Genomic DNA, 17,754 nt, shown 5'->3' with positions numbered 1-17,754 from the left:
TTTAAACGCTCTTCTATGGGCTTCCCTGGCGGCTCAGACAGTAAGAATACGACTGCATTGCAGGAGACCTCAGTTCAACCCCGAAGTTGGGAAGATCCCCTGGAGAAGGGAACAGCTACCCACTCCAGTATTCTTGCCTGGAGAATTCTATGGACAGAGGAGCCCGGCAGGCTACAGTCCATGGGGTTGCAAAGAATTGGACACAACTGAGCAACTTTCACTTTCACTAACCATCTTTAAACATACATTTTTATCTCAAACACAAGTTTTCTATTAGGTTCTGTAGTCCACTAACAGCTATTCAAAAAATTCCAGTATAAGGTATATTGCATATTCGACAGCATAATCATCAAATATTCCTTGTTTCCTAACTCAGCAATCTTTTTTATATATAAAATGATATATATATTATCACATGAAATGATAATATTTGTACATTTTTCTCAGACATTTGGTAATGTCAACAGGCCTTAGGTTCTATATTCAATAAGGAGTTCTGTCAACACTCTTCTGCATGTATTCTCCATTTAGCCACTATTTTTCAGCACTGATGTTTTTTGTTTTTCTCACATCTTTAAAGAGCATTTTATCAAGAACATTTTCTGAAATTTGTAATGGCTGATAAATGACTATAAAAATACAATTAAAAAGAGTTAGCTTTTGACCAATCCTTGAGTATTTTACTAGAAAGAAGTGAATCCCATTCTTCTAGCATGAATATATATAGCTCCTTTGGGAGAGAAGGATGCTTGAAGTTCCTTTCCTCAAAAGTAACAATAAAATAAAGGGACACACATACACAATTATTACTGTGTTGTATTTAAATGTCTCTATCAAGATTACTATGGAAAACTATATGCCAATAATATGGACAACCTAGAAGAAATGGACAAATTCCTAGAAATGTACAATCGCCTAAGATTAAACCAGGAGGAAATAGAAAATATGAATAGTCCATTAGCAACCAAATCAGCGGTTACCAATGAAGAGAGGAAAAGGGGTAAGAGCAACTTAGGGACAGGAGATTAAGAGATACAAACTACAATGTATATAAGCCACAAGGATATATATTGCACAGCACAGGGAAATATCACCAATATTTTATAATAACTATAAATGCAGTACAATCAATAAAAATTTTGAATCAATTATATACCTGCAAATAATATTGTAAATCAATTATATGTCAGCTAAAAATAAATAAAAATAAAACAGTCAAAAATAAAAAGTATATGCCAAATTTTTAAAAATCTTTAAAAATAAATGTCTATTAAATACGCTATTTGAACACATTAATTCTTTTGTTAAGGTTTTTAAAATAACATTTATTTCTTAAAAGTTAACATGTGCATATCAGGAAATCAAAAAACACAAGAAGCAAAAAACAAAATCATTCATAATCACAAGCAGTTTACCATCTGATGCGTTCTAGGTCTCATTTTTGCATTTTCACAACTAAGCATCCATTTTTATGTAATTAAGATCTTACAGTTAAGTATCATGCTGTTTCACACATCATAAATATTTACCATTCCAAAGTCCCAAAGCTATGAGTATTTTGATAACCAAGAATACATTACACCAACTCAATCTGGAAGGAAAAAAATGTAATCCTGCCTTTGTTGCTGACAAAAATTTCAGAAAAGATAAAAATGGCAACAGGTCTTTAGATAAAGATATTGGCAGTTATGATTAAAACACTACATTGTTTCTTCTTCTATTATAAGCACAAGATAAGAGATGAGCAATTTAAATTTTCACTCTAACAAAGTAAAATTAATGAGAAACAACTACAAATAAAAAATTCCCACAAACTCTATACCAGTATATCGAGTATTCATTATCACACTCTCAATATTTAACCTTCTATCTACAGTATTTCAAAAGCAGGTAACAGTTTTAGTATATATAATTAATTACCTTGATTAAAGTATTTTAAAAACACTATAAGAGTAAATGTTATCTCAGCCTCTATTTACTAAGGACTTTAGCTCTCAAAGTTAAAAAAGTGAGATTACAACATTCAAAACACTGGTAAGAACAGGGCAATCAAGCAACATAACTTTAGTCAGAACAAAATGTCTGCTTCTTCATCCACTGTTGTAAAGGATTTGGCAACCTTTGAAAAATAGCACACATTAATTAGGACACCTTTCTATCTAGGAAGCTAAGATAGTTATAGTCAGGTTCGAACAATCAACCACAGAGTATTTTCTCGAGTAGTGATGTGAACATGCCAACTTTATCTTGAAATTCATTAAGAATTTTTGAGAGAAACATCTTTGATGTCACAATAAAATGTTGACAAATTACTCAAATATAAATATGCATAAAATTTATTTAAGTACAAAATATTATATTCAGAATCCATTATGTCTCCTAAATTTTTTTTTAATTTTTGTAGAATAAGCTTCCAAACTGTTCTCTAAAAAAATGATATATGAACTAACTCAATAAGAGACCAAAATGCTTAAAGATTCAAGTAATAACAAGATAAGACTTACTCTACGTATTTATAAACTTATTAAGTCACAAAATTAATAAACAGCTACAAATAAAGTTATTGCTATATTTCTTAAAACATATTTGTTCACAACCTACTATGAGCTAAGCACTGTGACAGATTGAGGAAATACAACTTATAAGTCAAACAAGATCCCTATCCTTCTGGAATTTACATTATTCTACTGGGCAAAAGCTTTAATCATTTACTTAACTATAGGAATGAATAAGATATTTTAATGAAATTATCTACAGAAATATATATAGCTCTCAACATGTTTTTTTTTTTTTTTAATAATCTCTGCAAGTGATGCTGATACTGTGCCCAATTAGGGATCTACTCCAAATTCTCTCCCCACAAAAGTATCCTTTCTATAACATATCTGTTTGAAGGCCTTTCAGACTCTTCCTATACACTTCTAATAAAGAAGAGATTACTTCTCAAAAATTGCTCTAATTTTGGAAAGACTCTTTCTTTAACTAAACTCAATTGCTTTCCCCATAACTTTCAGAGAATAACAGTTTAGCCCTTGAGAGCTACACATAAAAGACAAGTCAAATCCCTTTGCTATATGGTAATTCATGAAATATTTAAACATCACTATCATTTGCACCTTAATTTTGTCCCTCAACATGTGAGGTCCCCCTTTACATTACTCACAGCAATAATTTACAAACACCTTTCTTTCCTATCATTCCCTATAGAAAAAACACTTTCACCATAAAACTACTGTGTTTGCTTTTTTTTCTGGGAAATACCTAGTTCATCAATATCTGAGCCTCTTAAAACAGTAAGAACTGAGCAAAATATCCCGGTAGTCTAATCAGCACAGAATACAGGGGATTATTTCCAGCTACACCTCTACTACATTAGATTTCTAAAACAGCTGCCTTACACTACCTTACATTAGCCAGATTAGTTTGACATTCCTTTTTAGTATACATATTTAAGTTCCAGTGACAACCTCCTTAAAGAACATATCTGAACCATTTTTCTAGATTTCACATATATGCATTAATATATGATATTTGTTTTTTTCTCTTTCTGACTTACTTCACTCTGTATGACAGACTCTAGGTCCATCCACATCTCTATAAAAGCCCCAAGTTCGTTCCTTTTTATGGCTGAATAATATTCCACTGTATTTATGTATATCTTCTTTATCCATTCATCTGTCATTGGACATTTTGATGGTTTCCATGTCCTGGCTATTGTAAATAGTGCTGCAATGAACATTGGAGTACATGTCATTTTGAATTATGTTTTATTCAGGGTATATGCCCAAAAGTGGGATTTCTGGGTCATATATAGTTCTACTTTTACTTTTTTAAGGAACCTTCATACTGTTCTCCACAATTTACATTCCCACCAACAATGCAAGAGGGTTCCCTTTTCTCCATATCCTCTCCAGCATTTATTGTTTGTAGTTATTTTTGATGATGGTCATTCTGACCCGTGTGAGGTGATACCTCATTGTAGTTTTGATTTGCATTTCTCTAATAATTAGTGATGCGGAGCCATCTTTTCATGTGACTCTTGGCCATCTGTATGTCTTCTTTGGAGAGAGGTCTATTTAGGTCTTCCGCAGAACCTATTTCCAGGGCAGGAATAGAGACACAGACATTGAGAATGGACATGGGGACACAGAGGCAGAAGGGGAAGGTGGGACAAACTGGGAGATTAAGATTGACATATATACACTACCGTGGGAACCTGCTATAAAGTAAAGGGAGCTCAGCTCAGTGCTCTTTGATGACTTAGATGGGTAGGATGGGGGACGTAGGAGGGAGGTTCAAAAGGGAGGGGATATATGTATACATACAGCTGATTCACTTTGTTGTACAGCAGAAAAACAACATGGTAAAGCAATCATACTCCAATGAAAAATTAAAATTAAAAAAAATAAAAGTACACAAAGTTATTAAATAAGCTTGTCTAAAATTTTCCTGGGGTTAAAGCTAAATTCACCCATCAATAATTTCAAGATCTATTCTTTGTTGCTTTTTGTATACTTGTTCATTGGGTATTCCCATTTCTTTTGTCTACTCTGTTTGCACAAAGAATACCTAAATTAGTTCAGTATACCAGGACTTAATTTATTTGAAACTCTTAAAGTAGCCAGGTACTCACTCATATATGAGATTTTTTTTTTCACCACACTAGCTCTACCCTCTACCCTTTACAGTTTAGAAATCTTTCTCTTGGATAGAGAAGACTAAAGCAAAATATAATTATCCCCAACAGTTAAAACTTTAGTAGTTAATTTATCCCATCTATTCCTTTTTAATAAATCTATAAATTCCTTCCCCATATGCTAACTGGAACTTTAAATGTGTTTTGAGGGTATTCTTACATGGATTAACCATATGAAATTGTTAATATGCAATCATTTTCTACAAACAAAAGTAGTAGTTTTAAATGCCTCAACATAATAACTAAATTGGACTTGGGAGGAATGGGGAACATTCATTTTTAGTTTGATCTAGATACCTGCTTTTTTACCTCTTTACTAGGAAAGCATCATTCATACTGCCCAGTCTTTAATATAATCCTATATAAATTTATCACTCAATTTCTACCCACTGTAGTACAGCCAAATTTTCGTCCATAGGTTTATAAATACATTTAACTTGCACTACTATGCCTCACCTTCACAATAGATATGTTTGTTTAGGACCAAATATAACCACTCATCACATTTTAAGCACTAATACTATTTCAAGTTTTGAATCTCTTTATGTTAAAATTTCTAGTTCACTCTGTTGCATTATATCCAATATTTAAAAATATCCTGTCTAACTTAAATGTTTTCTATTGTGAATTACTGGTTACTTTCTGCTTTATAGGTCTTTTCCTCATGTTATACCTGGAATACTTAATCACATCATTGGATAATTTTCTTACAGGTAACTTTACTAGTGTCACTAAGAAACAGTAACTTAAACTTATTTTGGCTTAATATACTGCGCTTTCTCAACATCAGTTAGAAGTGGTAATGAAGAGTAAAAGGGAGAGAACACAGTAATCCCGTAAGAAGCCTCAAATTTTATAAAGAACATATTAAAGAAATTAATTAAAACTGAATAAAATTCACATAAATGTTCTCCTGAAATCTGTCATTTTATTCTATTAACATTTTAAATGCTATTTAGTTACATTGAGAAATGGATAATGATGGCCTTTGAAAAAAGAAACAAAATCCCATAATGCAAAGCAAATAATATTCTACTGTATTATTGGATATTAATGCACCATTTAATGTAATCAAGTTCTATTTGTTTCAAAATTACAATACAGAACACTGTATTTCAAATTAATAAAGTTAGAATCACACTGACTTTTTTCATCTAGTGTTCAATAATAGCTTGAACTTCCTCATGCTGTGACATCCTGAATTTTTTATAAGGATGTGCTTCTTTTCTTATGTTACTCTTTTCTTCACTTTCCTCTCCATTAAGTGGTCATCCATCATTTCATATGAAAAAAAATTATAAAGTATCAATAGCTGGTAAAATTCTACTGTTAGAAAAAAGTGTGCATATTTTAGAACATTTGTTGAGTATAGCACAACATGTACTATTTGTTATCTTGACTTCAAAGGTCAGTGCTAGACCTTCAAATATTAAATGATTAAAAAAAAGACCTAAAAAATATTAGAAGAAGCAATAACAAGGACAGCAAATCCAAATCAAGGACTTATTACAGGGTGGTTGTATCAAGAAAACTTTCATTAGTACATCAGCTTATTTCTACAATTGTTCAAGACAACACAGTCTGTTCTCCTAAATCCAGTCAATAATATTAAAGCACCTAGATCAGTAAGCAGGAAGAAAGAGAAGGATCATTGCAATTGAAAATGCACAAATTCTGTGGGGGAAAAAGTAAACACAAAGTACATTTCCTTCTATTATCTCCATACATGAAAAATAGAATATTATTAGACCAAAAAAAAAAAAGATTAGGAAACCTCTGCTAAAACATGTTGAAACAATCATATAACAGCAGACAAAGACTACAAAGTAGCAAATAATCTTAAAATTGGGGAAATTAGTAATAAAGTATAAAATATTTATCTTATACTAAATTTAAGGTTTTGTATTTTACATACTTAATAAAAAATGTTGATTTAAAATGAACATTTCTTTAAAAATAAAATGAATATTTCTTTTAAATCTCATAGTAAACATGATTTCTTGAGAGGATACAGCTATCAATAGCAGAATCCAAACTTAAAATGCACTAGGGGATTGATGTCAGCATTGTAGCAGTTGAGTTTTTTCTTTTTTTTCTCTCCCCTTTGATGAAAAACTAATTGGACAATGATAGCTGAAAACACTGCAGTCATGGGAAAGGACATGCAAGTACATGAAGCTAATAGAAAACCCTATTACCACAATTTAAAAAGACCTTCTGTAAAACATATTATAATGAAAATTTCAGAAATCAATGATAAAGAAAGAATATTAAAGGCAGCAAAAGGAAAAAAAACAATCTACAAAGGAAATCCTATTAGGCTATCAGCAGATTTCTCAGAGAGACTCTATAGGTCAGGAGAGTGTGGAATGATACATTCAAATTATTGAAAAACAAACATTGCCAGCCAAGAATACTTTACCCAGCAACGTTATCCTTCAAAAGTGAAGGAGAAATAAAGGATTTCTAAGGCAAACAAAAGCTGAGGGAGTTCAACACCAGTATACTTGCTTTGAAAAGATATGCTATAAGGAGTTCTTCAAGTTGAGGAAAAAAAAAAAAAACACTAAAAAGCAAGATGATAACATATGAAACACTCTGGTAAAGGTTAAAAATGGACAGAGTTAGAAAACTATAATTCCATATTAGAATGGTATGTTAACTCCTTAACTTTAGTATACAGCTTAAAGGAAAAGACTATTAAAAAAGACGCTTGTTCCTTAGAAGATCATATGACAGGACACAAAACAAGTCCTAGCAAATTTAAGAAGACTAAAATCATTTTGACTATCTTTTCTGACCATAATGGTATGAAACTACAAATCAACAAAAAGAGCAAAACTGGAAAGTTTACAAACATGTGAAAACTAAACAACACACTTCTGAACAAGCAATTGTAAAAGGAAAAAACCAAAAGGAAATAGAAAACTATATGTAAATAAATGAAAATGGAAACATATCAAACCCAATGAGATGCTGCAGAATGTATCAAAAAATTAGAACAATTGGGAATAGACAACATCACTTCAAGAAACTAGAAAGAACAAAGTAAAACCCAATAGCAGAAGGACAGAAATAAGAGATCAGAGGGAAAATAAGTGAAACAGACAAGAAAAACAGTAGAAAGGTCCAACAAAACTAAGAGCTGGTTCTTTAAAAAGATAAACAAAATTGACAACTGTAGCTAGACTAAGAAAAAAAAGAGAAGACTCAAATAATACTGCAGAAATATTTGGTTGGCCAAGAAGTTCCTTCGATTTTGGATTAGAAATATTTGGTTGGCCAAGAAGTTCCTTCAATTTTGGATTAAAGACACATTTTTTTCATTTTCACTGAGAACTTTATTGCACAGTGTATCACTATTTTGTTCCACTACCTTCTGCCATTTTTCAGGCAACTTTATAATTCCATCTTTACGAAACTTTTTATTTTTAAGCAAAGAACTATTCCAGGTGCCTTTTAACAGTCTTCCAAGGAACTGAAATTTTTTCCATTAAGAGAATTTTGTCAAGATCGAAATAAATGGAAATCCAAAGGTTCAGTGTCTGATCAATATGGCAGATCAGTGAGAATTTCTCAGCCAAGCCATAACAGTTTTTGCCTGGTCATCAAAGAAACATGTGGTCTTGCATTAGCCTGGTGAAAAATTATGCATTTTCTGCTAATTCCAGATGCTTTTCATCAAGTGCTGCTTTCCATGGTCTAAATGGGAGCAGTACTTGTGGGAGTTAATATTTGGTTTTCCAGAAGGTTCTCATGATAGAGGACTCCCTTCCAATCCCACTATATGCACATCATTTTCTTTGGGTAAGACCAGCCTTTGGTCTGGTTGGTGGTAGCTTATTTCATTAGCCCCACACTCTGTTCCATTCTACATTATTATACAGTATCCACTTTTCATCATCTATCACAATTTGTTCTAAAAAACAGAACATTTCTGTTATGTTTCAGAAGAGAATAACATGCGGAAATATGGTCAAGAAAGTTTTTTCACTGAATTTATGTGGAACACAAACATCAAAATGATTAATTTACCAAGCAGGTGTAAATGATTTTCAACACTTGATTTGGATATTCTGAGTATGTCAACTATCTCCTATGTGGTATAACACTGACTTCTCAATTAACGTCCCAATTTGATCATTATTACTTTTGACTCGTCTCTGCAACCATGGAACATCATGCAGTGCGAAAAAAATCCAGGACAAAACTTCACAAATCACTTTTGACACATTTGATCAGTCACAGCACCTTCTCAATATACTGCAGAAATCTTTTTTTGTATGTTTAAGTTGCATTTTTACCTTTCTTGAAATAATAAAGCATCATATGTCAAAATGTTGCTTTTCATCTTCAATATTAAAATATTAAAATATCTTCAATATTAAAATGGCTACACAAAAATTCACCAACTTTTAGTAAGTTTTTTTCTTAATGCACGCTGATATGATAGCGTCATTATACACAATACAACCTAAGAAAACTATTTCAAACCAAGTTAAAGACAACTAAGAACCATCTCTCGGGAAAAAAAATGATAGATCTTTTTGGCCAACCCAACACAGAGGTTCGTAAGAGACTACAATGAACAATTACATGCCAACACTTAGATAGCCTAGAAGAAATGGATAAATTTCTAAAAACGCATAACCTACCAACAATGAAGCAGGAATAAACAGAAAATCTGAACAGATCAATAACGAGTAAACAGACTGAATCAGCAATCAAATAGCTCTCAAAACAGAAAACCCTAGAACAGATGATTTCACAGGCCAGTTCCACCAAAACTTTCAAGAAGAATTAATGCCATTCCTTCTCAAACTCTTTCAAATTGTAGAGAAGTGAACACTTCCAAATTCATTCTACAAGGCCAGGATTACTCTGATACTACAGTCAGATAATGACATTATAGGAAAACTGAAGATGGATATCTTAATGAACACAGATGCAAAAAATTCTCAACAAAATATCAGCAAACCTAATTCAAGAAAACATTAATAGATCAAGTGGAATTTATCCCTAGGATACAAGGATGGTCCAGCATATGCAAATCAATAGATATAATGTAAAACAATAATAGAATGAAATATAAATATCACATAATCATCTCAAAAGATGAAGAAAAAGCATTTGAAAAATCCAACATCCTTTCATGGTAAAAATTTTCAATACATTGGATATAGAAACAGCATGCCAACATAATAAAGGCCATATGCAACAAATCCACAGTTAACATCATATTCAATGGAAAATATCAAAAATTTTTCCCGCTAAGACTAGGAGCAAGACAAGGATGCCTACTCTCACTACTTTTATTCAGGTTAGTACTGAAGTCCTAGACAGAGTAATTACCTAAGAAAAAGAAATAAAAGACATCCAAATGGGAAAGAAAGAAGTATAACAGTTGCTATTAGCAGATAATAGGATTTTTCTTTTTTTTGAGATGATATGATTTTATACATGTTAGAATAAATCAACACATTCAGTAAAGTTTCAGGATGCAAAATCAACATAAAGATAAAAGTTTCACTTCTAAACACAAAAATTAATGAAACATCTGTAAACAAGCTTATTCCATTCACAACAGCATCAAAACCAACAAAATAGGAATAAATTTAACCAATAATGTAAAAGATCTATGCAAAAAAAAAAAAAATACCATAAGACTTCTTTGAAAAAAATTGAAGAACAAATGGAAAGAAATCCCATGTTCATGGATGGAAAGATTGTTAAAGTGTCCATGCCACCAAAAGCTACCTATAGATTCAATGTAACCACTAATGGCATAGTTCAAAGATATAGAAAAGACAATCCTAAAATTTGTACAGGAACCACAAAAACACAAGAATAACCAAAGCAAGCCTGAGAAAGAACAAAGCCAGATGCACCATACTTTCTGATTTCAAACTATACTACTAAGATATAGTAAAACAGTATAGCACTGGTATAAACACACACCCACATACAAATGGAACATACTGAGAATCCAGAAATAAGTCTCTATGTGATAGCTTATGGAGAATGATGTTGGATTTATGACCTCCAAAGAAGATTTAGCTTTGGGATCAGGGACCAGGCTTGATTACGCAGAGCTTTCGTGTGGCAGAATTTCTATTACAGTGAAAAAGGACAGAGAAAGCTTCTGACATAGACATCAGAAGGAGGATGGAGAGTGCCCCACTTGCTAGTCTTATCAAGGCCTTATATACTTTTACCAGACCCACTCCCACAACATAGATCTTGAGTGAACAAGATTAGAACTAACAATAGAAAGGTCTTACCAGACCCAGTCCCAAAACATTTCTTAAGAAAATAAGATTAGAGAGGTAGTCCTAAGATTGCAGAGGAATAGGACACGGAGACCATTTTCTCCCCCACAAATTCATCAAAAGAACATTTGAACCTTGAGTAAATTCCACAAAACAACTTCTGAATGCTGGCAGAGAACATCAGGCACCCAGAAAAGCAGCCCATTGTCTTCAAATGGAGGTAGGAAAAAATAGAAAAGACAAAAAGAGAGACAAAAGAGGTAGGGACGGAGCTCCATCCAGGAAGGGAGTCTCAAAAAGAGAGAAGTTTCCAAACACCAGGAAACACTCTGACTGCCAAGGCTGTGGCGAGCCTTAGAACCACAGAGGACAACATAACTGGGAAGAAAAATAAATAAATAATTAAAACCCACGAGATTACATGCCCAAGGGTAACACCTCCAGTGGACAAGCAGCACAGATGCCTGTATCCTCCACTAGCAAGCGGGGGCTGGGCAGGGAGGCTCGGGCTGCATCGCTTATAGTAAGGACTGGGCCCAAATGCCCCGAGGGCAATCTGAGGGAACTAACTTCGGCTAGCAAATCAGATTGTGGAATAATTACCATGGGAAAAGCCCTAACCTAAGACACCACCAGGCCTGCTCACAGAACAAAGGACTGAGCAGAGCTAGCTGGCTGCAGACCATCCCCCTCTGGTGACAGGCAGCCAGAGCTGGAAGGGGGCAATTGTGGCCCCAGAGAGGCATTATTTACCAAACTGCAAGCAGGCTTCCCTGCTAACTAAGACTTCCTGGGATTCTGGATGGTCAATAACCGCCTGAGAAGGTGCGCCGGTTGTACACCGAGAAAACAGCGGCAGGGACAGGTGAGGCGATAAGTCGCAGGAACCGCGCTCGCCAACACCTCATCACCTGAACTGCTCAGACCTGGGAAGGGCACAAAATGCAGGATCAACCAAGTCTGCGCCTCTGAGGACTACCCAAGTACCTGAACCTGAGCAGCTTAGACCTGGAAAATGCATACAACACAGGGCCGGTCTCAGACAGTTCCTGGCAGAGCAACCAAGAGCCTAAGCAGTGTAGACAGGGAAAGCACACACACCATGAGCGGGGTCAAACCCAATGTGGCCGAGATACTGCCAGCACGTGCCAGTGTTATTTGTTTGCAGGGTCCCTCCCTCACCACAGCACAACTGAACAAGCGAGGCTAAAAAAGTGTCCACCACTGCCCCCTTGTGGCAGGGCAGATATTAGACACTGAGTTCAGTTCAGTCGCTCAGTTGTGTCCGACTTTTTGTGACCCCATGAACTGCAGCACGCCAGTCCTCCCTGTCCATCACCAATTCCCGGAGTTCACTCAGACTCACGTCCGTCAAGTCGGTGATGCCATCCAGCAATCTCAACCTCTGTCATCCCCTTTTCCTCCTGCCCCCAATCTCTCCCAGTATCAGAGTCTTTTCCAATGAGTCAACTCTTCGCATGAGGTGGCCAAAGTACTGGAGTTTCAGCTTTAGCATCATTCTTTCCAAAGAACACCCAGGGCTTATCTCCTTTAGAATGGAAGAGACCAGCAAACAGAAGAAGCTAAAACAGAGGGATCCACCTTGGAAGTGACAGGTGTAATAGATTAAAACTCTTTGTTACTACTGACTACATAGGAAGGGGCCTATAGATCTTGAGAAATATAAGCTTAACAAGGAATTATCCGAAAATGAACTGACCCCACAATGCCCACAACAACACCAGAGAAAGTCCTAGATATATTTTTACTATTTTTACTTTCTTTTTTTTCAATTTTTTAAAATTTTTAAGTCCTCTATTACTCCTTTATTTTTCATTTTCATAACCTACAGTTACTTTGCAAAAAAAAAGATACCCTAGTTTTTAAATCAAACTTTATATATATATATATATTATAATTTTTGTGACTTTTTCTTTAATATTGTATTTTTGAAAATCCAAATTCTACTTTAGATTTTTAATCTTTGCTTTTTGGCTTTTGTTATCAATTTTGTACCATTAAAAACCCAATCTTCAGTACCCATTTTTACGTGGGAGCAAGATTACTGGCTGAACTGCTCTCTCCCTCTTTGGACTCTCCTTTGTCTACACCAGGTCGCCTCTATCTCCTCCCTCCCCCTTCTCTTCTCTATCCAACTCTGTGAATCTCTTTGTGTGTTCTGGATGGTGGAGAACACTTAGGGAACTGATTACTGGCTGGATCTGTCTCTCTCCTTTGGATTCCATCCTTTATCCTCCTGGCCACCTCTGTCTCCTTCCTCCCTCTTCTCTTCTCTGTATACCTCCATGAACATCTTTAAGTGGTCCAGACTGTGGAGTGCACATAAGGAAGAGATTACTGGCTAGCTTGCTCTCTCCTCTTTTGATTCCACCTCTTCTCATTCGGGTCACCTCTAACTCCCTCCTCCCTCATCTCTTCTCCATGTAACTCTGTGAACCTCTCCAGGTATCCCTCACTATGTAGAAACCTTTCATCATTAACCTGGATGTTTTATCATCAGTGCTATATAGATGGAGAAGTCTTGAGCCTACTGTAAAAATAAGACTGAAAACCAGAAGCAGGAGGCTTAAGTCCTAATCCTGAGAACACCAGAGAACTCCTGACTCCAGGGAACATTAATCAACAGAAGCTCATCAAACGCCTCCATACCTACACTGAAACCAAGCACCACCCAAGGGCCGACAAGTTCCAGAACAAGATATACCACACAAATTCTCCAGCAACACAGGAACACAGCCCTGAGCTTCAATATAAAGGCTGCCCAAAGTCACTCCAAAACCAATGACATTTCATAACTCATTACTCGACACTTCATTCCACTCCAGAGAGAAGAAATCCAGCTCCACCCACCAGAACACCAACACAAGCTTCCCTAAGCAAGAAACCTTGACAAGCCACCAGTACAACCCCACCGACAGTGAGGAAACTCCACAATGAAGGGAACTCCACAATCTGCCAGAATACAGAAAGACCACCCCAAACACAGCAATATAAACAAGATGAAGAGACAGAGGAATACTCAGCAGGTAAAGGAACAGGATAAATGCCCACCAAACCAAACAAAAGAGGAAGAGATAGGGAATCTACCTGATAAAGAATTCCGAATAATGATAGTGAAATTGATCCAAAATCTTGAAAACAAAATGGAATCACAGATAAATAGCCTGGAGACAAGGATTGAGAAGATGCAAGAAAGGTTTAACAAAGACCTAGAAGAAATAAAAAAGAGTCAATATGTAATGAATAATGCAATGAATGAGATCCAAAACACTCTGGAGGCAACAAATAGTAGAATAACAGAGGCAGAAGATAGGATTACTGAGGTAGAACATAGAATGGTAGAAATAAATGAATCAGAGAGGAAAAAAGAAAACCGAATAAAAAGAAATGAAGACAATCTCAGAGACCTCTGGGACAATGTTAAACGCCCCAACATTCGAATCATAGGAGTCCCAGAAGAAGAAAAAAGGAAAGGCCATGAGAAAATACTTGAGGAGAGAATAGTTGAAAACTTCCCTAAAATGGGGAAGGAATGATCACCCAAGTCCAAGAAACCCAGAGAGTCCCAAACAGGATAAACCCAAGGTGAAACACCCAAGACACATATTAATCAAATTAACAAAGATCAAACACAAAGAACAAATATTAAAAGCAGCAAGGGAAAAACAACAAACAACACACAAGGGGATTCCCATAAGGATAACAGCTGATCTTTCAATAGAAACTCTTCAGGCCAGGAGGGAATGGCAGGACATACTTAAAGTGATGAAAGAAAATAACCTACAGCCCAGATTACTGTACCCAGTAAGGATCTCATTCAAATATGAAGGAGAAATCAAAAGCTTTCCAGACCAGCAAAAGCTGAGCGAATTCAGCACCAACAAACCAGCTCTCCAACAAATGCTAAAGGATCTTCTCTAGACAGTAAACAAAAAAAGGATGTATAAATTTGAACCCAAAACAACAAAGTAAATGGCAATGGGATCATACTCATCAATAATTACCTTAAAAGTAAATGGGTTGAATGCCCCAACCAAAAGACAAACACAGGCTGATTGGATACAAAAACAAGACCCCTATATATGTTGTCTACAAGAGACCCACCTCAAAACAAGGGACACATACAGACTGAAAGTGAAGGGCTGGAAAAAGTTATTCCACGCAAATAGAGACCAAAAGAAAGCAGGAGTAGCAATGTTCATATCAGATAAAATAGACTTTAAAACACAGGCTGTGAAAAGAGACAAAGAAGGACACTACATAATGATCAAAGGATCAATCCAAGAAGAAGAGATAACAATTATAAATATATATGCACCCAACATAGGACCACCACAATGCATAAGACAAATGCTAACAAGTATGCAAGGGGAAATTAACAATAACACAATAATAGTGGGAGATTTTAATACCCCACTCACATCTATGGATAGATCAACTAAACAGAAAATTAGCAAGGAAACACAAATTTTAAATGATACAACAGACTAGTTAGACCTAATTGATATCTATAGGACATTTCACCCCAAAACAATGAATTTCACCTTTCTCTCAAGCGCACATGGAACCTTTTCCAGGATAGATCACATCCTGGGCCATAAATCTAGCCTTGGTAAATTAAAAAAAAAAAAAAAAAAACTGAAATCATTCCAAGCATCTTTTCTGACCATGATGCAGTAAGATTAGATCTCAATTACAGGAGAAAAACTATTAAAAATTCCAATATATGGAAGCTGAACAACATGCTGCTGAATGACCAACAAATCACAGAAGAAATCAAAAAAGAAATCAAAATATGCATAGAAATGATTGAAAATGAAAACATAACAACCCAAAACCTGTGAGACACTGTTAAAGCAGTGCTAAGGGGAAGGTTCATAGCAATACAGGCATACCTCAAGAAACAAGAAAAACATCAAATAAGTAACCTAACACTACACCTAAAGCAATTAGAAGTGAAGAACCCCAGGGTTAGTAGAAGGAAACAAGTCTTAAGAATTATGGCATGAATAAATGCAAAAGAAACAAAAGAAATCATAGCAAAAATCAACAAAGCCAAAAGTTGGTTCTTTGAGAGGATAAATAAAATAGACAAACCATTAGCCAGACTCAAGAAACAAAAGGAGAAAAACCAAATCAATAAAATTAGAAATGAAAATGGAGAGATCACAACAGACAATAGAGAAATACAAAAGATCATAAGAGACTACTATCAGCAATTATATGCCAATAAAATGGAAAATTTGGAAGAAATGGACAAATTCTTAGAAAAGTACAACTTGTCAAAACTGGACCAGGAAGAAATAGAAAATTTTAACAGACCCATCACAAGCACAAAAATTGAAACTGTAATCAGAAATCTTCCAGCAAACAAAAGCCCAGGGACAGACAGCTTCACAGCTGAATTCGACCAAAAATTTAGAGAGGAGCTAACACCTATCCCACTCAAATTCTCCCAGAAAATTGCAGAGGAAGGTAAACTTCCAAACTCATTCTATGAGGCCACCATCACCCTAATACCATAGATGCAAAAATCCTTAACAAAATTCTAGCAATCAGAATCCAACAACAAATTAAAAAGATCATAAACCATGACCAAGTGGGCTTTATCCCAGGGATGCAAGGATTCTTAAATATCTGCAAACCAATCAATGTAATACACAACATTAACAGATTGAAAAATAAAAGCCATATGATTATCTCAATAGATGCAGAGAAAGCCTTTAACAAAATTCAACATCCACTTATGATAAAAGCAGAAAGCAGGAATAGAAGGAACGTACCTCAACATAATAAAAGCTATATATGACAAACCCACAGCAAACATTATCCTCAATGGGGAAAAATTGAAAGCATTTCCCCTAACGTCAGGAACAAGACAAGGGTGCCCACTTTCACCACTACTATTCAACATAGTTTTGGAAGTTTTGGCCACAGCAATCAGAACAGATAAAGAAATAAAAGGAATCCAAACTGGAAAAGAAGAAGTAAAACTCTCATTGTTTGCAGATGACATGATCCTCTACATAGAAAACCCTAAAGACTCCACCTGAAAATTACTAGGGCTAATCAATGAATATAGTAAAGTTGCAGGATATAAAATCAACACACAGAAATCCCTTGCATTCCTATACACTAATAATGAGAAAATAGAAAGAGAATTAAGGAAACAATTCCATTCACCACTGCAATGAAAAGAATAAAATACTTAGGAATATATCTACCTAAAGAAACTAAAGACTTATATATAGAAAAGTATAAAACACTGGTGAAAGAAATCAGAGAGGACACTAATAGATGGAGAAATATACTGTGTTCCTGGATCGGAAGAATCAATATAGTGAAAAAGAGTATACTACCCAAAGCAATCTATAGATTCAGTGCAATCCCTATCAAACTACCAATGGTATTTTTCACAGAGCTAGAACAAATAATTTCACAATTTGTATGGAAATACAAAAAACTCGACTAGCCAAAGCTATCTTGAGAAAGAAGAATAGAACTGGAGGAATCAACTTGCCTGACTTCAGGCTCTACTACAAAGCCACAGTCATTAAGACAGTATGGTACTGGCACAAAACAGAAATATAGATCAGTGGAACAAAAGAGAAAGACCAGAGATAAACCCATGTACCTATGGACACCTTATCTTTGACAAAGTAGGCAAGAATATACAATGGAGAAAAGACAATCTCTTTAGTAAGTGGTGCTGGGAAAACTGGTCAACCACTTGTAAAAGAATGAAACTAGAACACTTTCTAACACCAA

The 17,754-nt window shown here is 35.0% G+C and overlaps 1 protein-coding gene across 4 annotated transcripts in view; it reads right to left on the bottom strand.

Moving 5' to 3' along the window:
* BRWD3 (bromodomain and WD repeat domain containing 3) overlaps positions 1-17,754 on the bottom strand; it is a 156,857-nt gene that overhangs the window by 96,227 nt on the left and 42,876 nt on the right. Inside the window, exon 1 of one of the 4 annotated variants that reach the window (XM_070783704.1) lies at positions 3,557-12,842. The exons of the other annotated variants lie outside the window; for them this stretch is intronic. Coding sequence (XP_070639805.1) covers position 3,557 — 1 coding nt within the window. The 5' untranslated portion in view covers positions 3,558-12,842. Of the gene's footprint in view, positions 1-3,556; positions 12,843-17,754 lie in introns of those variants that run through there. 4 annotated transcript variants of the gene reach the window in all.

The sequence above is a fragment of the Bos indicus genome, chromosome X (assembly GCF_029378745.1).
Source record: "Bos indicus isolate NIAB-ARS_2022 breed Sahiwal x Tharparkar chromosome X, NIAB-ARS_B.indTharparkar_mat_pri_1.0, whole genome shotgun sequence".
Lineage (NCBI taxonomy): Eukaryota > Metazoa > Chordata > Mammalia > Artiodactyla > Bovidae > Bos > Bos indicus.
The sequence above is the reverse complement of the archived record's forward strand: the minus strand, read 5'-3'. Positions and strand labels throughout refer to the sequence as shown.